The sequence below is a fragment of the Rhinichthys klamathensis genome, unplaced genomic scaffold (genome assembly GCF_029890125.1).
Source record: "Rhinichthys klamathensis goyatoka isolate OS25496 unplaced genomic scaffold, OSU_Roscu_1.1 h1tg000750l_1, whole genome shotgun sequence".
Lineage (NCBI taxonomy): Eukaryota > Metazoa > Chordata > Actinopteri > Cypriniformes > Leuciscidae > Rhinichthys > Rhinichthys klamathensis.
Genome location: NW_026607158.1, coordinates 167,501 through 188,457, shown reverse-complemented (window position 1 = coordinate 188,457; position 20,957 = coordinate 167,501). Strand labels below are relative to the sequence as shown.

The window sequence follows — 20,957 nt, the reverse complement described above, 5'->3', positions numbered from 1 at the left end:
TTTTTTTCTCAATTTTATGCTCAAAAACTTGCAGCACTTTCATAAACATCAGCTTTTCAAGATGCCCGTGGAGATCTGTCTGATCCTTGACGTGATCGCGGAAGAATATGTAAACGTTTGGTATTTGGGGTGAAAGACACAATAATTAACATGATAATAAACAGCTGACTGACTTTTCCATTTGTTGACATGACATGGTTATTCAGATGGGAAATATCATACCTCGATAATCACCATATTTATAATGAATCCATCATATTTAAAAATATAACAAAACACAACTATAATAACACCATAACAAAAAGTGTTGGAAATATTTTTCTATTTTATTTAACTTTATGTAAACAAAATATTAATTTAGTTAAATTAGTTTTTTGTTTATTATGATAGTAATAATTATATTATAGTAAATAATACATATAAACATTTGAAGGCTAAATGCTGTTTAAAAGTAAGCATTGTTTATAAATCCCCACATAATGTTACAATTTAACATTGTTTGTGCACATTTCGCATTTCCAAAAACTGTATAGACATCTTTTTACACTTTTTATCACATAAAGTCCCCCTATGGTGAAAATCCAGCTTTTAATGTTGTTTATGTGTCTATGTGGTGTGTTTAATATGCTTTAAGACACACCATGTGTAAGTTCATAAGTCGACAGCATTGCTGAGTATTTCCTGCTTAAAACTGCAGTGAACCAAAGACAGTCTCAAAAACACGGTTTGAAATCGCTGGTGTTTCTGACGTCACAAACGACCTTGTAACCAATCAGATCAACGTGTGATCGTCAACCAGTGGATCTCTGAGCTGAGTGAGTGAGTGGAGGCGGGGCTCATTTGCATAATCATAGATCCGCGCATACTAAATGAGGCAAGGGTGTCGAGTTACATTCCAGATAAGGCATGAAGACATTTTTTCAAGGAAAACCGGTTTAAATATTTTGGTGATCAAAGATTAAACCACCAGTGAACAGGGCCTTTGTTGTTGTTTTTGGTCTAATAAGGTGAAAACCTTTATTCTGACTCAGAATTTAATAAATACATGCAAAGGTGTCTGGAAAGAGGTCTGATAAAGTGATGTTTTCCGCTTGGACACGTGACGAGTCCTCTGACGACTTCTCATCTTAAAGGGGTGGTTGATTATGATTTCACTTTTCTAACTTTAGTCAGTGTGTGTTGCTGTTTGAGCATAAACAACATCTGCAACATAAATTCATCAACTAACCATTCAGAGATGTCCTGTTGCTTCTACATGTTGTCACTTCTTTTTGAGTCGTTACATCAATGTCTGGTTTGAACATTAAAGGCTAAAAGTTGTTGAAATGTTCAGTGCATGTGTGTGTGTGGTAATTGGAAACCAGCTCTTGAAGCTCCGCCCCCTGTGTCGGGAGAAGCAGCTCATTTGCATTTAAAGGGACACACACAAACGTGCGTTTTTGCTCACCCTCAAAAAGTGACAATTTTAACATGCTATATAAAAATATCTGTGGGGCATTATACCACCCCTTTAACTTGTTCGGCATGATATTCTGTCAAAAAAACAAAAACCCAAGATATTCCGTCAGAATGTAATGTTTTGAGGCTCGAAACACACGAGGTCTCTCTTCACCCACCGCTGATTTGCCTCGTCTATGTTCTTGTCTTTTCACTGTTTACACGGTCAAAACTGGTGATGGCCAGTCAAGACTTTATAAAGTCAGTTACATAAAAAGTTAGATTGTTATCATTTGAATTGGAAAAGTATGTTAAGAAGTTTTGTGAAATTATTTTAGGTTATTGTAAAGCTATTATAAAGCTGTCTTATTTAATTATTTTAAGTCTTCTTAAGGTAACCCCTGGTTGAAAAACACATTTAAAAGACTATTAATATTAAGGGTTTAGAATACAATTCACATTCAGGAATATTATCGTAACAACATTGACTGCTATTGAACTGAATAAATGTGTATATAAGATTTTGGGAACACTTTACAATAAGGTTCATTAGTTAATGTATTAACTAACATGAACTAACAATGAGCAATACATTAGTTACAGTATTTATTAATCTTTGTTAATAAATATACAGCTGTGCATGTTAGTTCATTGCATTAACTAATGTTAACAAATACAACCGTTGATTTTGATAATGTGTTAGATGTTGAAATTAATATCAACTAAGATTAATAAATGCTGTAGAAGTATTGTTCATTAGTTCATGTTAACTGAGGTAGCTAACTAATGAACCTTATTGTAAAGTGTACCCAAGATTTTATTAATAAATGGTCTTATGTTGAGCCGTTTCATTATTGACCAATTTTACAACAATAACACTGCAATTTTCCATTGTTTATTAGTGTGATCGGCTTAGAAACGATCATTCGTGTATGAAGCTGATGATAGAAACAGACAGAACACAGGAGCAAGATCATCTTTATTGTTGAACTGGTACCCTTTATACAGACACAAGCCATCATCTGAAGCTATCCCAGCATTCCTACGACGGCAGGCCATCCTAGTCTGCCACAAATCAAGTAGTTGGCATTAGTTTAACATGTTTTCACCGTAGGCAAGATCATCCTCTAGATACGGGCTGTTGGGATACAAAAGCATCTCATTCCTCCCCACACCACATGGAAAAAGGTGGAAATAAATTGTAAAACTGAGTGTTTGGAAGAAAAAGTGCAAACATACATATATAAAAGAAAAAAAAGAGAGAGTAACAGAGGGTTGAGAAGGCGTGAGTGTATTGAGGACAGAAGCGAGACGGTCGTGTGTCGGACTGGAGCCGGGTCGGTTTGGATATGGCACACACACACACACACACACCCCTTTTGGTCCACAGACATTTCTTTCTGGATCAGTTTTCTCTTTAATCTTTTTTTTTATATATATATACTGTTGCCCACCATTCCTCTCCTCTTATTTTAAACTGAATGAAGGTTATTATATCATGGCAATACTGTGAGATTCACAGAAAGTAGTCGGGGGTTCGGCGGGTGACGTGTGGTTCTCCTCTGCGCGGCGCCGGGTCAAACTGCAGGCTGGAAACACACAACACAACGTCAGGTCACACACACACACTGCGGATGGAGCGGTCAGTATTATCCTTTGCTACAACTAAACCATTTAAAGTTGTAATTGCCATATCAGTTGCCTTAGAGAGACCACGACTAAAAATCGTGTGTTTTCAGTTTAAACCCATTTTAACCGCATCTATGAGAACTGCAGTCCTCAAGGCATTCTGTAGTTGCGTTAACGCTGGCTTTAAAGAAGATGCTGTTGTAGAAATAATTATATCATCTGGATACAAATGTATTTCGGCTGAATCTATTACATGACCGACATCCTTGATAAAAACAGTGAGGGGCTAAGGCGGTGAACTCACAACGAGTACTTCAGGGTGTCGTCGAGCTCCATGATGGCCGCCTGGTTGCCACACCGGTAACAGTAGTTCGGCGCGCTGAAGATCGTCACCACGTTGCGATCATGGCACCAGTTGTAACCCTGGGGACAAAAACAGACAAATTAACTGACACGCTAGATTTGAGCAAAACGTTTGCGATATTTTCTAAATGTCGATGATAAACTATTGTGAAATGACGGCGTTTCCATTAACTGATGTTATGCGACTAAAACTTCATTTTTTTCCTCTCACGATAAGTCATTCCGATAATCATGGCAACGGATGTTAGTAGGTTTACGTATATCTCAGCCACCGCACTAGACATTATATTTAATGGAAGGAGACGTGTGTGTTTCCAAGCATTAATGGCAAGGAAAGAGCGTTATACTGAGAGCGGCTCATATGAGGAGTTTCTGTGTTTCTCCCGCAAATCTGCTTCAAGATCTTGATTGTGGGATTTCTTAGAGGTTTATAATCCAGTATTCCTGTAATGATTTAGTCTTTTATGAGTTTAATGAAGAACTCTGTCTCGTCTTCTGTCCAAACACAGCTCTCCATCTACGTCAGGTGACTGTGAATGCAAAAAAACTGTTTCCAATGCAGTTTTGCGAAATATTCCTTTTTCTAACCGCCTGAAAACCCCCTCATGAAAAACTTTTTGCACGATATATGGGAGTTTTTGCGAAATTAAATCGTTTTCATGAGGCGTATTTTCAATTTGCAATCTGAAGGGTAATGGAAACGCGGCTACAGTTCTTAAAAATAAATCAAATTTAAAAGCTTCAGCAAGAACCAATGAGGTTTGTTCTCACAAGTCAAGTACGGTTGAGCTCCTTGTGTGTGTGTATATGTATATATAAAAAATTAAAAGCCTAAATTAAATCGGTACATCATATAAAACGATCCTGCCGCTCAATTCACATGGATTTATTTTGCAATTTCTTTATGAACGTTTAAGTTTTTTATTTAAATAGACTTTCAATGAAGAGACCGAAATCTCTCAGATTTTATTATAATATTGGTAACACTTTACAATAAGGTTCATTAGTTAACTACATTAATTAGCATGAACTAATACTGCCCTTACACAGCATTTATTAATCTTTGTTAATTTCAAAATGTACTAATACATTATTTAAATCTTGTTCACATTAGTTAATGCACTGTGAACTAACATGAGCAGCTGTATTTTTATTAAAGCTGCTGTAGGTAACTTTTGAAAAAATTTATTTGCTAAAACTGTCATTATGTCCTGACAGTAGAATATGGGAGTAAAAATCAAGCTCCTCTGGCTCCTCCCAGTGGTCCTATTGCCATTTGCAAGAAATACACGCTCCCGGTCAGAAACAACCAATCAGAGCCGAGAGGAGTGTCTTAGCAGTGTCAATCACGCTCGTGTACGCGCTGATCACACCCCTCTCTTGCACAGCGTGAGCGCCGGAGCGCGAGCCGTCGTTCAGACCAGGGTTTCCGTTGTCCGGTAATTACCGGACATTGGCCGGGAAAAAAATGAAATGTCCGACAAAATGAAATCTCTCCTGTCAAATTGTCCGATTAAAATTGCGTAATAATCCCGCCCCCCTAACACAATATGAATTTGAGAATAAGCCTAAAATGTATAAAGCAAAAATACACCGACCTTTGGCTTATAAAGAAACAGGCTCTACCGTTCGTTTGAAATAACATGGCATGCTGCATTTCAAATAAAGCGCACGCCTACGGCTGTAATATAGACCTAAACAACGAACGATTGAGTGAGACGTTTCAAATATGGCCAGGCCCATTGATATTATTGATAAAGTTGATAAATTGATAAAGTTGACGATGCAGACTCGCCATCTTCGCAGTAGTGAACGCGCCTATAGAGAGAAGTGTGCGCGCGCCGACGCCTCCGTGTCCTGATTAGCCTATATTGTCCACTATATTTGCTTCTTATTTAATAATCCAGGCAAATTTGTTGATGAAACATTGATTAAAATTAATATACAATTTATACAAAACGAAATTTTCAAGCAAAAATAATATTCGAAGATCGCTGGGTTGATTATTATTTGAAAATCGCACCCCTCCACCACATGCACGCACACATGCATTACACTACACACCAGAGCATGAGCAAAGCGGAGCGGTGTGACGCTTATTATAGGTTAAAAAACTTAAATATACGTTTCATTTTTATAAATAATATAATGTTATTATTTTATTTATTTAATCTATGTTGATTAGGCTATATGAAAAGGGAACCGCATGAGATCAGTAAGATAGGATCATAAGATGACCAATATATCAGAAAACATTTGGAATTGGTCAGACATGATTTTGACCACTTATTTAGTTTGTTTTGTAGAAAGCCTTTTTTTAAGTTTATTTCGTTTTGTATAAATTGTATCTTCATTTTAATCAATGATTCATCAACAAATTTGCCTGGATTAAAAAATAAGAATTTATTCATATGAAGTGTGCATTTTTGGCGCGTTCACTACTGCGAAGATGGCGAGTCTGCATCGTCAACTTTATCAATTTATCAACAACTCAAATGTTTCATGCATAATCATTACTTTCGCCGGTTCTTTGTGGCAAGCTTTATTTCAGGTGTTGTGTGATATCTCTGCGCCCAATAGCAGTGCTTCGTCTGTGTAGAGTCTCCGCAACGGCGATGGATTGAAACGCGCGTCCGAGTGAAGATTGCGCAACTCGCGCAGCGCGTCGTCCATGACACTGATAGCGGACACGAGCGCTCAGCTTGATTTAAAAAACAACTGATTTTAGCGCTAGATCTCTTATTTAATAGCGAACTAAATGAATGATCTGCTAGTTAACTGGAGATGTTAACTAGTTAGCTAGTTATTTATTTGTATTAGGTACATCCGTGCCTTAATGTTTCAAAAAGTGAATGTGTGTGTAAAAAACAATTGGTGTTAATTGAATTTGACGCCAATCGGACGTTCATGTTTTTTTCTGTCTATTTGAAAGTTAGGCTAATAATAACATGTTGCATTCTATACGGCCTGATTATGTCATTTTTTAAGTTACATAGCCTGCCTCCAGTTTTCCTCAACTTGACTAATTAAGAGGCGATATTTGACCGGCATATCATCAAAATGTCCGTTAAACGAAACCTCTGCCGGTCACTTTGACCGGCACCATTTTTTTCTAGCGGAAACTCTGGGAAAAAGAAAAAGAAAGAATTACACAGAGCCCATTGACTCGGTGTCAAAACTCTAGCCGCATAACATGTAGATAAAATGTCACGCACTCTGCTAAGCAACAATTGAAACATGCTAATTCACTGGCTTGTCATGTTGCTGAAATAATGTACTAGCACACCTTATCTAGCATTATATATCGCTAGAATAATTACTTACATACTGTAACGTTAGTTACCGTTATCTTACTAGCTATTTATAACTTATAGAAAGAGTGCAACGTTATAAAGTTACATGTAGGCTATTGCAAAATACATAATGATTTGAGGACCAAGTTTGTAGTCAAAGTATGGGCAGGCCATAGTCAATGTAAAGCATATTGTTGACGTTTAGTCCCTATTAGTGAATGTGCCATATAACTTTTTATCCGCCGTCATCGGTGGCCCTGTTTACTAGCCTGCGCGTTCACGATGGGCTCCGCTGTGGAGGACGAGCTGTGGAGGGAGGGCTGTAGCGCAGCAGAGAGCAAGGGGGCGGGACCTGGAAGTTGTGCTTGTTCAAATTTTCAGGCTAAGTCAACGTTTTCTCAAAACTCCCTACTGCAGCTTTAACTAATCTTAACAAAGATTAACAAATACAGTAACAAATGTATTGCTCATGTTTAATAAATTAACCTTTTTGTAAAGCGTTACCCAAAATATCTTCACTTTTGTAACGACTTGAGTGAGTTAATGATGAGAGAACTTTCATTTTCGGGTGAAATAACCCTTTAAGATAAAACTGCCACATGTATCTGCAATGTGAACGCATTAACTTCCTGCTATGATGTCATGAGGAGAGGACCCACCTCCATCACCAGCTGGTGAGCTCGAGAGACCAGTGTAAGGCCGTTTGCATGGTTGAACGTCTCGGAGATGTCCTGCCCGAAAGTGTATCCCGCACCTCGAGGAGAAATACCCCAGCCTCCACGGTCATCCGGGTCAGACCACAGTAAATCACACATGGGTCCCTGAGGAGACACACACACACACACACACACACACAGGACTTCAGTCAGAGATCTCACTTATCAAACAACATCTTTAATATCTTTCAAATTCTAAAAAAGGTAAGCTGATAAACAACAATAAACTAATAGAACAAAGTGCAGCACCGTGGAAACATAACCACTGAAATAATTGCTTTCCATATTCACTAGGGCTGCAACAACTAATCGATAAAATCGATAATAATAGATTATAAAAATCGTTGTCAACGAATGTCATTATCGATAACAGCAGCAGTAAAAGATTGTTTTAGTCACTGTACTCAGTGGTTCTCAGCGAATGTTTGTGCACTAATGCATCATTTTTCCTGTCTTTTTAATCAAGCCTGTTAGCTTGCTGCGTACCTCCACTCCGCTCTCTTTATATAGCATTTGTCTACTAAGTTAATTGTTTTTCAAACGCGATCTACTGCGGCTCTACGTTCACACGCTTGTTTTCAGTCTTTCTATATTTATTTGATCAATGTATCCTTATAATTCAATAATTTTAAATAAAAATTAAATGAATGATATATTTTAGATGTTTTTAGTTTATATCTTCACATCTGAACAACATGTCTGTAAATTTGTTTTAACAAAAATTGTGTTAAAACAATATGTTGGATATAAATGTTTTTTTTTTTTTTTTTTTACATTAATCATGGTTGTCGACTTGCCATCAGCAATTATCATTAAAAACAATGCAAATATTGATATTTGTAAAACTCAATGTGTGGCTTTTGCCCTTTTTAAAGTACACTTTTACACATAAATATCCTAATTTAGGGTTTTAGGTAACACTTTATTTTACGGTGTCCTTGTTACATATGTTACATGTACTTACTGTAGTAATAACAGTAAATTATGCATAATTACATGCAACTAACCCTCAACCTAATCCTACCCTATTCCTATAGTAAGTACATGTAGTTACTTAATATTACTCTGTACTTAAATATATAATTACACTGTAACAAGGACACCTTAAAATAAAGTGTAACCGGGTTTTATTTAGTCATAATAAACAAAAAATCTAAATGATATTATCCGATTAATCGATTATCAAAATAATCATTAGTTGCAGCCCTAATATTCACACATGAATATATGATTGAGCTGAAGATTGAAAGATGCATCATATACTTGGATATTTATAAGAGCAATATCACACTCATATCAGCCATGTGACATGCCTCTGTATCAGACGGACTGCAGCTTTAATTGTGTGTGAAAAGTTTGTTTTATCAATAAAATTAAACAATTTCACATATATTGTGTTTCAATAACTCAAGCACTTTTCATAAACAAGGCTGTTGTCAAGGGTTTACATGTCATAACATCAAATTAAAGCACTTTAAGCACCTGTTGTTTCAGCTTGATTTGATTTAAGCGATTTGACTGAAAACTGCACATGTAAACCACACAATAGGGTTTTTTAGTTTGCAGCTAAAACAGTGATTTTCATAAGGATAAGAAATGACGGGATAAAGATGATCAATACCTCGTGAGGAACTTCCTGTAAACGATCCAGCGCTCTGATGTGATCAAGAGTGTCTATGGACGGTGACAATCCTCCGTGGAGACAGAATATCTACAGAGAAACATATCAGATTTGACCTTCACAGACACGTGTTGACGGGTTTAAAGCTGACTGCATATTAAAGATGTGTTAAGGGTGTCTGAATATGTAAAACACAAGGGCTGACCCACCTGACCATCTACCAAGGCAGTGAGGGGAAGGTAATCGAAGAGGTCTGTGAAGTATTTCCAAACATTTGCATTGCCGTATTTCCGTAAGCACTCGTCGTAGAAGCCGTACACCTGTGTGATCTGTCTGCTTTCGTGGTTCCCTCGGAGGATTGTGATGCGCTCGCGGTACCGTACCTGGAACATGAGCACATGAACAATGATCAACATCATTCAAAATAACATTTCCCCAAACTGACTTTTAATTCACCAGCTGTGATCAATCCTTCCCAGTGACGAACTGCAACAATCCAAACATGGATCTCGACTACACGATATTCGACTATATATCCATCGGAGACGGCCAATGGCGTTCTCACGCGCCGAATAAACACCACACACACACACACACACACACACAGTGTAAGAGTAAAACTATACGCAAAATAAGATACACCGGCGTTTTGCCGGATTAGAAGTTTATTCTATGTATCATCTTTTTACTACAATTAATTTTACAACTGTATCATTTATCTTTTAATTCCTTTTATAACGGTTTTAATTTCGCTTGCTTTTATTTTGTGCTTATTTTCTATGCAAAGCACTTAGAAAGAAATTAAAATATCACTATGGCAATTCAATGTAAAGCATTTTGAATAAACTTTTATTTTCCTTGCTTTTATTTTGTGATTATTTTTATTTCTCTCTATGTAAAGCACTTTACAAATTACCATAGTGTATGAAATGCGCTATATAAATAAACTTGCCGTGCCTATATGGCAATAAGTGATTTTTGCTGTTGTTTAAATTTTTAAACGAAGTCATTTGGATCTATTAGATTACTAGGAATTTTACTGTTTTAATTTTTGAGAGCAGTTTTTTTGCCTATATGATAAAGAGCCTATAATAAATCATGAGGTAAAATAAACCATGCGTATGGGTTGACATACATTTTTTTATTTATTTTTTTATTTATAAGTTTATTTGTATAGGGACAGTACAAAAAAAACATGATCCCAGTCAAAACTGGAAAATATGTATTGCACATAGAGAGTATTACAAGAGCTAATTTGCATCTCAGGTCCCTAGGAAGGCTTTTCTAATAAAAAAAATACAATAAAAAAACTACGATTTACTAAAAACTACGAAAAAACTAAATTTCTCAAATGACAATCATTAAGATTATAGTTGAGCAAAATAACAGGGATTATCAATTTAGCCATTATGCAGCATGACGAAAACTTGACATGGTTGAAGATATATGATAACACCTAAGAGTACATTGGACTCAGGACTGAGACTAAATACATAAAACAGCTGACACAATGAACACTAACAGAAAGGCACACTGGACCTGCTGGATAGTGGAGGGGTCTAAAGTTAGAGACGTGTGTGACTACTTTAATTTAGAGTGAGTGCTGCACAATATTGAGCTGAAGCTTGACTTCACCAAATTAAATAAAAATCGCAATATCTGTCAGAAAAATCGCAATTAGATATTTTCCCCAAATCGCACAGCCCTAATAACAGGTTTATATCTCGCAATTCACAATTCTGAAATTAAACTTTTTCAATATTTGTACTCCTTTATTCTGTGGCTTCCATAGACTGCCACTATTCTCTAATGCACAATATAGAAATTAGTAATGCATGGTTTTCATAGCAGATTCAGATGTTCAAGCAAATGGGCCGATTCTGATACAGATTGATGATTTTTCTCTTTGCTATAGAGCAAATAAACAACAAATATAATTGCTTAAACAGTCAAACTGGCCTTAAACAAAAAATATCTGTAGTCTTTTTTTTTAAATTAGAGGCACCACTGCATTTTAATGACGACCCAAACACAGATGCTGCACACATGTAACACGAGTAGGGATGCACCGATCCACATTTTTTCACTTCCGATCCCGAAACCTGAATTTGGATATCGGCCAATACCGATTCTATTCCGATACCAGAGCTGTGTTTGCTTTAATATTATTATTATCATTATTGTTGATTTTGTATGATATGTATGCATGTATGTCCCAAAAGGCAACTTTGGGCAAGTATAAGGTCAGAAAAACAGGAAATCCTGTTCCAGACAAAAATCCCATTCTGAAAACAAATATGCAACTGTAAGGGTTTCAAATTGATTGTCATGTCAATATTCATTACATTCACAAAATGTCAAATAGTTGAGTCTTGAAATATAAGAAAAGTGCAAGTGTAAACATCTTACACACACACACTATCAATAAAACAGTGTGCATCTGAACAGCACAAATCAAGTACACTGGCTCTTGTAGCATCAACAAATCAAGGTTTTAAAATCTGGCTCTGGGTGCAAGGGCCTTAACACACACACACACACACACACACACACACACACACTCTCTATCAATAAAACGGCTCCCGTTGTCTTTCTGCTCCCTGGCTAAAAATCCTCGTGCTCTTTAACCTGGTGCTTTTTTAAATGTTTGACTGCGTTCGTTGTGTGTTGACCGACGCGAGTATTTCCATAATGCTGCTCAATGCTTCCTGCTAGCTGGCTGGATCTCCTGAGCGGAGGCGTGCCTCATAACGCTGTGTCTCATTGAGCCGCGCCTCAGTTCAGGAAATCCATTTCATAGTTTGCAGCTAGCTAGCAGACTAGCCGGTAGGGCTGAGCGATTTTATCGATTCTGCGATATAAATCGATATTTTTTCTCCCAAGAAAGTATCGATTTTTAGGCCGCGAGTATCGATACATAAGTCCCATTCAAATCCCCCGTGTTAAACCCGTTCGCGTTGCATGAAGAGTGATTTGGTCAGCCAGCCGCTAGTGGCCAGCTGCGCGCGTGCATCGATATTGACGAAAATCCAGCTGTATTCAAACAACAACTTAGCTCTCCTTGTTGGCTAGGCTCCTTGCATGCTGGCTAGTAGCTTTTTTTAAAGCTGGGTCTCCGAAATTGACAGCGCTGTGTTGGACAGATTTGTGCAGCGGTGTTCCGTGAGTGAGAAAGTGCGCGAGGTACGGATGAGTGTGTGTGTGTGTGTGAGAGAGAGAGAGAGAGAGAGAGAGAGAGAGAGAGAGAGAGAGAGAGAGCGAGAGCGAGGTAGTGCTGCGTGAATGCGCTGCGGCGCTCTGCAATCAAATACGATTTTAAATAGGCTTAGTAAAAAAAAAAAAAAATGTAAAAAAAATCGTATTCGGTGGTGGAAAACGCCGGCTTTAGGCGCATGGTGAACGCGATGGAGCCCCGCTATCCTATTCCAACCCGCGAACACCTCATCAAGGTTTGCATTCCCAGGCTGTACACTCAGGCAAGAGCACACGTCAAAGCCTCCCTGGCCAGCGCGGAGAGAGTTTCCCTGACGTGCGACGGCTTGACCTCGCGCACAACTGAAGCACGTCACATGTTCAGTGTCAAGCTAAAAAAGCTGTCAAAGAAAAGGCAGTGCAAAGAAACTGTTCACAACAGGCCACTTGCTGCACCTTTTAACTCTCCATTGAAAAGTAAATAAAGTGCAGTATTGCAATTAACAAAGGCTTATAAGCTACAGTTTGCACTGTTGTCTTTCAATAAATAGAACTAATTTTCTCTACACATATTTGATTCATTTTGTCCAGCATTTGCAAACTGTACTCTCTGCCCAGTCAGAGACATATATTGTGTAAATGATGTTTTCAGTTTTCAGTTCAATTAATTCAATCCAAGTAAATGGAAGACTCACAAGATGTCACCAAAATCACTCTGTCCCCTTTAAATCTTTCAGAAAATGATGTAAGTGTATCGAATTATATCGAATCGTATCGTTGGCTGAATATCGTGATATATATCGTATCGTCAGCCGAATATCGTGTATCGTATCGTATCGTGAGATTAGTGTATCGCTACAGCCCTACTAGCCGGCGGGAACCACTTTTGGAGTCATTTCAGCAGACAACGTTACAGCGCAGACATGGCTCATGGATATCGGATATCTAAGAAAAATCCGATACGTGAATTACACTGGTATCGGTCCCGATACTGGATCGGCCCCATCCCTAGACAGGAGCAGTTGTTTTTACATTAAACTAGATGGTATAGACTAGAGATGCACGATTGATCGGCTGGTGACCGGAATCGGCCGATTTCCACGCGACCGGCCGGTCAGTCTGACATAATCCGATTTTATGCCGGTCAAATGCACTCGGGCGCCGCATGTTTAACATCGCGCAACATCAGCATCACACGTGCACACTGAACGCGCACTTGTAGGAAACCTCGTGAATTACGGCCGTTTCACACCGCAAGCGTGAGCAGCGCGTTTGAGTTTTGTTTGGCGTGCATGTTAATCAATGAGTGCATTCACACCGGGAGCCGGAGCAGCGCGCGAGCGTCGAGCAGGGGCGTCGCGTGAGCAACAGTGAAGCGCGGGTTTCGGCGCCGAGTCTATTTTTGCTGCGCTCCATTTAAGTGAAAGCACACTTTTGATGGACAAAATAAATATGATTTCATCCAAAAAGTGCCCAAAATGCACAGAATTTGCATGTCTGGTGTGTTTTAACAAGAACTGAAGTAGGCTAGGCTATGTCAGAAAGAAAATGAAGAGACAAAAATATTTATAGAAAATGTACCCATTTAAACTTGTTTTTATTATTTCCCAATCATTTCCCTCCACTTGTCCTGTTTAGCTTGGCTGGACATGTGTCAGATGAGAGAAGAACTGTTTGAGAAATATAACTTGCCATTGATGTACAAGTGATTGCAATAGGCCTGTGTGTGTGAGTGTGTGTGTGTGTGTGTGTGTGAGAGAAATATCTTTATACTGCAAGGCTATATTTATTTTATTTTTATTTGTTATTTATATATTATTTTATTGCCATTACCTGTTTTCATACAGAAGTTTAGTTTGCTAAAATATAAATTTTTTTTAGTTGGATATTGGATGTGAAAAGGAAATGATTCTTCCATAACACTGCACTTTAGATGTGTGTGAATTTCCCACACCAGGAGTCATTTATATAGTTCTATTTTATAGCGATTATCTGTTCAAAAAAATGTTCTATGCAAAATGTTCTATTAAAGAGAAGATAGAAAATAAATATTTGTGTGTGCTGTAAAGCGGTTTGAAAAAATTAAATCAGAATCGGCTAAAATCGGGATCGGCCTAGAAAATTGTAATCGGTGCATCTCTAGTATAGATTCAAGATTTAGAGCAAAAACTGTCTTGAATTATGTTACAATAAACAAACAAAAACAGCAATCGGACTGAATGAAAATGCTAATTGAGCAGGTGGTGCTTAAACAGGCATTATACGGAGTGGGCAACTTCCTTCCTTGAGTGAAAGTACAGATACTCCTGGTCAAATATTACTCCGTTACAACAACAAGTTGTAAAGACCGATTTTTACTTGAGTAAAAGTACAGAAGTACTCATTTTTAGAAGTACTTAAGTATCAAAAGTAAAAAGTAAATGTCAATGCATTTATTATGTTTATTATTGTTGTATGTAATACTTACAGTACCTTATGCCTGTGAATCTATGCCTGCCCTCATATCAATATAACTAGAACACAGCTCCAGTATAGTGGGATTGAATGTGTGCACTCAACGTCCACAATGGTTTCCGACACACAAAAGTGTACTTAAGTACACAAGTAAATGTGCCGTGTTACCGCCCAGCTCTCCCAGATCCGTTCATATAGCCGAACAGGGCTGGTACAGCATTTGCTCTGTGGCACGGCTTATATTTACAGGCCAATATATCTCTCATCCGGCACGAACACAAGCGTTTCCATGGCTGTGATGTAACATTTAATCGCTAACCTATTATTTCTTCTGTGAACAAAGCTTTGTGCTCGAGCCGTAATGTGCACATGTACCAGCATGCACAGCGATGTCTTCCCTCATTTCATCGTCAATAAAGCTGTGTCTTCCCAGTGCCTGTTGATAACAGCCTCTCTCATATCCATATTTATCACGGCATCTGTCATTAGTGACATCATAACTCTGTTTTTATATTAAATATTGATATAACATTATTATAATATAATTACATAAATTACCGTCACTGCAACATTTATTGAAGCGTGACGCAAAGATGATGAAATAATCCTCAGCGCAACATAAGATGTTGCTAACTTGATAAAAATAAAAAATAAAGTATTTTTACACACAAATCTGCAAGCGACAACAAACTGGGCCAATCAGAGCAGAGCAGGCTCACGGAAAGGCGGGGTTTAGAGAGACCGGATCCATGAACCGCTTCAGACAGCGTAGTTTCTTTTCTCTCTCCAACACAAGCACTTACCTTGAGAGCGACGAGCAGCGTGACGGTTTCCACAGAGTAATAGCCTCGGTCCACATAATCTCCCATGAACAGGTAGTTCGTGTCAGGTGACTTTCCTCCGATTCTGAAGAGCTCCATGAGGTCATGAAACTGGCCGTGAACGTCTCCGCACACCGTGACCGGACATCTCACCTCCTGCACGTTAGACTCCTTGGTCAGGATTTCTTTAGCCTGCCGAGAAAATAATAATGATGATGTCATTCTGATTTCTGACCTGCCAATGTCTTAAATGTAATTATACCATGTTCTGTCTGAATACTTGTGTGTGATTGGCTGGAAGGCGTGCATTAAATCCAGTCAGTTTAATCACTGTTCTGTATTAATGCACTGCTTTCATTAAAGGCTAGTCTTGAGTCTTAGCTGTGTGTGTGTGTGTGTGTGTGTGAGAAGAGAGTGAGTGAGTGTGAGAGAGAGAGAATGTGTGTGTGTGTGTGTGTGTGTGAGAATAGAGTGAGGGAGTGTGTGTGTGTGAGAGAGAGAGTGAGAGTGTGTGTGAGAGTGTGTGTGTGTGAGAGAGTGAGAATGTGTGTGTGTGTGTGTGTGTGAGAGACAGTGAGAATGTGTGTGTGTGCGCGTGTGTGTGTGAGAGAGAGAGAGAGAGAGAGAGAGAGAGAGAGAGAGAGAGTGAGAGTGAGTGTGTGTGCGTGTGAGAGAATGTGTGTGTGCGTGTGTGTGTGTGTTTGAGAGAGAGTGAGAATGTGTGTGTGTGTGTGTGAGACAGTGAGAATGTGTGTGTGTGCGCGTGTGTGTGTGTGTGTGTGAGAGAGAGAGAGAGAGAGAGAGAGAGAGAGAGAGAGAGAGAGAGAGAGAGTGTGAGTGTGTGTGCGTGTGAGAGAGAATGTGTGTGCGCGTGTGTGTGTGAGAGAGAGAGAGAGAGAGAGAGAGAGAGAGAGAGAGAGAGAGAGTGAGAGTGAGTGTGTGTGCGTGTGAGAGAGAATGTGTGTGTGCGTGTGTGTGTGTGTTTGAGAGAGAGTGAGAATGTGTGTGTGTGTGTGTGAGACAGTGAGAATGTGTGTGTGTGCGCGTGTGAGAGAGAGAGAGAGAGAGAGAGAGAGAGAGAGAGAGAGAGTGAGAGTGAGTGTGTGTGCGTGTGAGAGAGAATGTGTGTGTGCGTGTGTGTGTGTGTTTGAGAGAGAGTGAGAATGTGTGTGTGTGTGTGTGAGACAGTGAGAATGTGTGTGTGTGCGCGTGTGTGTGTGTGTGTGTGTGAGAGAGAGAGAGAGAGAGAGAGAGAGAGAGAGAGAGTGAGAGTGAGTGTGTGTGCGTGTGAGAGAGAATGTGTGTGTGCGTGTGTGTGTGTGAGAGAGAGAGAGAGAGAGAGAGAGAGAGAGAGAGAGAGAGAGAGTGAGAGTGAGTGTGTGTGCGTGTGAGAGAGAATGTGTGTGTGCGTGTGTGTGTGTGTTTGAGAGAGAGTGAGAATGTGAATAAATCCGGCATGAAAACAAGCGTTTATGACGGCCAGTTTTTTAAATGTTAATTTAATTATAAAAAGTTTATAATCATTTACTTACACTTTCTAAGTGATCTTATGAATCACTGACAACTCCTAAATAACTGGTTTGTAAATAATGCAATACTTCATTTAGACATGATGAATTGACCATTAATAAAGTATGAAAATACAATTATTAAACATTATAGATGTGCTTATAAATCAAGAATAAAGCATTTATAGCTGTATTTATAAACGGCTTATTAATGTCTATTAAAGCTTTATAAATGATGAATTGACGGTTTACTAATGCTCAACTAATGATTAATAGCGTGCAGTTATTATAAAGTAGAGCCCGACCGATATGGATTTTTGGGGGTCGATGCCGATACCGATAAAAAAAGCCTGATACCGATATATCGGCCGATATTATATATGTGTACAGTAGCAATATTATTTATGTGTATTATAGTACAGTACCAGTCAAAAGTTTGGACACACTTTCCTATTGGTGTGTACAAACGTTTGATGGGTACTGTATATAGAATACACAGTATTTAAACAGAATAAATATATAAACGTTTTGCAATGATCACTCAAATGTGGTGATCAAACACTTGAGTGATATGTAATGGAGGCAGGGGGAATGATAGAATGAGAATGATACAGTTGAGCTGTAACCAAACTAGTTTGCATTGCATGTTATATTATATTCTAAATACTGTTGCATAATCTTCACTGACGACTTTGTCTTTTAATTTAGTCACGTTATATAAAACAACTTGTATCAATAAATATATCAAAAGTGTCACTGACATTATCATCTATTTTTAGTCTTAATTCCTCTAATCTCTACCAGTGGAGGAAGAACTCAGATCTTTTTATTAAAGTAAAATTAATATCATAATGAAAACGTTTATAATTACATAATGTACAGACTTTTATACTATTTTAAATAAGTAGTAAGCAAAATGTACCTACTAAACGTAAACTAGGCTACTCTTAATGCAAAATGGCCCTATATAAAGTGTTATAATTATATAAATTATTGGAATATTGCTTGATTCGGCGGAATGAGCTTTAACACAGTGTCTACACACCGGATGCGGCCGTTATTGCTCGCGCGAGTCGCAACAGCCGTTTACCCGAGACGCGGAGAAGCACCCGTTACAGAGCAGAAAGGGCCATCCGTTTACTGTCGGAGAATTGTCGCTCGCGCCACGCATTTTAATCAATGTTTAATAAATTAATTGCCTGGATTTAATATATAAGAAGCTGGCTAAATATAGCAGACAATATAATCAGGACTTCTCAGCTGCGCGCTTGCAATAGTCACAAGCTCACACAATACGTGACAGAGGCTTGTAGCAGAGAAATCAATTCAGTGAATTACACTGCGCAAATCAAAAGCATTTATGAGGAAAAAACGGACGTGACAAGCTCCGAAAGCGGCACTGAAGTGCTTTAAAACTTTCACATAGGCCTACCTCGAACAGAAAGCACAAAGCCTTTCATTAAAGTCATATTTTCACTAAATATCTTAATTTTAATCAATGTTTCATCAACCAAATGCCTTAATAAATAAGAAGTAAATATAACAGATAATAGATAATCTCGAAACGCGGCGAGTGAACTGCAACTCGTCTCATAAATGAACCTAAACTCAGCGTATAGACCTGAGAAATATATCTATTGAAATGTCTACTTTTAAACAGAACAAATCAAAACGAAAGACAAACTGCTCTCTACATTTCTCTCTGGTGCGTTCAAAGATCGCGAGTCCGCATCCTCAACTTCATCTTTGCAGCCCACAATGACTGAAAACACTTGTTATTAATAAACAATTAAACTGTCTCCTTGCTATATTTGATGTATTCATATCATTGCTTTTGCCAGTTCTTGTGACGGCTTTTAGGTGCTTTATTGGCAGCGCCACCCTTACATGAATCATCGCACGCCGCATTTAAAAAATATTCATTTATCGGCCATTTTAAATGCCGATAGTTATGAAAATGCCTAATATCGGCCGATAAATCGGTCGGCTCTATTATAAAGTGTTACCAATAACATTAATAATTTGTTAATTAGAGATGTTCCCATCCCTTTTTCCCTTCCTGATACCGATACCTGGACTCAGGGTATCGGCCGATACCGAGTACTGATCCGATACCTGGGTGTGTATCCATACAGCGGCAATTCATACTAGCACTGTATGAATTATGAGTTATTGTTTAAGAAAAGGGTATCGGATCGGTACATGGGTAGAAGTACTCGCCGATGCCAGAATTTTTATTGGTATCGGCGGCATTTCCGATACTAGTATCAGCATCGAAACAACTATTGTTAATAAACTAGTGTTTTCTGAGTCAGTGTCGGCTGCAGAGATTAAGCGTACGGTCATCTCTGTACTATAGGCAGAAATGCACTGTACTAGTTTAGCTCCTACACTTGGATATGCACCTAATAATACAAAATTAAAAATCGAGAAATCTATCTTTTATACCCAGCCCTAATGTATGTGTACCTCATTAGCAGCTGTTTTTATGAGCCGCTATATGCAAGCAGTCCTCCATATTGGAACAGTCAAATCCGGTCCATGAACAGGAGAGAGCAGGGGATCGTCACACAGCCGAGCTAAGGCTGCTCTAAAGCGGCTGTGTCTGCTCAGAATTATGTGTAAGGACGCAATGAGGGTCGAAATAAAAAACATGCCGGGTCTGACCCGCCTCAGCCCCTAGTATCAAACGCCACTCTGATACTGTTTCGGTTCAGTGTGAATGAACGCGAACTTGTTCCGCTCTAAACTACGTCATTGTCATGACAACCAAAAGAACACCTGCCAATCATGAAGCGGGAGACAAAACATATAGGCCTGGCTCCTTATTGTTTTAGGAAAATGAAGAAAAAAAAAAAGTCTACCAGCAAAGCCTGTACTCACATCGTGAAGCAAACCATAAATATATCATCAGAGTCGCCGTTAGTAATCCTCCTTTGAAGAGACAGATCAACGCGCAGCTATATTTCTCCCGGATACGATACATGCTTAACCCAATGACTGCATTGTTGACATCTGCTGTCCTGCCAGAAACGCTAACGCTAGCATCATTCTTCATTTCTTGTGCCTTATCCAAAATCCAGAGACTTTCTGGCTCTTTGAAAAAAAAAAACTTTCGACCTGTTTTAATCCTGCAGTGATCTACCCGGTGTAATAATTCAGAATTTCTTTGTAGCATTTGCCCCAGCTGGACCAATTTTATAAAAAAATAAAAAATAAAAAAAAAACTATTTATTAACTAAATTAATTTAAAATTGCGCATTTTTATTTCAAGTTTTATTTCATTGTTTATTATTTCAAATGCAAATTTATGCAGCTTCAGAGAAGCAATAAACATTCAGGTGTAAATGCTCATTTTTGTGATTTTATGCGACTTCAGATTTGGTTTCTGTGCCGCTTTTTCAGTGTAACTGTACGTTCACACCACCGCCGACTAGAGCGGCAAAGAAGCTCTGGCCGCCCTGTCAAGGACGCTTGTCAAAACGTACCGGGAAGCTTGTTGACGCTCTGACGTTGCAGGGAGAATAGAAGTGTCACAACATGAAATGTAATAAACAACAAGCAATACATTGAAGAAAACTTTTATAACGACAGCATTTTTATAACCGTTTTGGTCACATTTGGTCGGAAAAAAAAGAACAGTTAGCTATTATTATTATTATTTGTGGTCAAATCGGTGTCACTGTGAGCACATGAATTGCATTCCCGCTTTAAAACGAGCGTTCGTAAATATTTCAAATAAAAGTTGCGCTCCCTATAAGCAAACAACGTCATGTCATAAATGATAGGAAACCTGTAGGAAACCCAGCAACGGCGATTATTTGCTTCTCTTCCATTTTGTCGGAACTAATGTTTTGGTAGGAACCAAAGTTTACATCGTATGTTTCTCCGGAATCAGCCAGCGTGAAGGACGTCTATATTCC

The 20,957-nt window shown here is 38.5% G+C and overlaps 1 protein-coding gene across 1 annotated transcript in view; it reads right to left on the bottom strand.

The window, feature by feature from the left end:
* Positions 1-2,853: 2,853 nt before the first annotated feature.
* Positions 2,854-20,957, bottom strand: part of ppp2cab (protein phosphatase 2 catalytic subunit alpha b) — a 22,776-nt gene continuing 4,672 nt past the window's right edge. Inside the window, exons 2-7 of the mRNA XM_056242747.1 lie at positions 15,509-15,718; positions 9,269-9,442; positions 9,060-9,149; positions 7,382-7,543; positions 3,371-3,489; positions 2,854-3,026 (exon numbers count right to left, since the gene is read on the bottom strand). Coding sequence (XP_056098722.1) covers positions 2,954-3,026; positions 3,371-3,489; positions 7,382-7,543; positions 9,060-9,149; positions 9,269-9,442; positions 15,509-15,718 — 828 coding nt within the window. The 3' untranslated portion in view covers positions 2,854-2,953. The remainder of the gene's footprint in view (positions 3,027-3,370; positions 3,490-7,381; positions 7,544-9,059; positions 9,150-9,268; positions 9,443-15,508; positions 15,719-20,957) is intronic.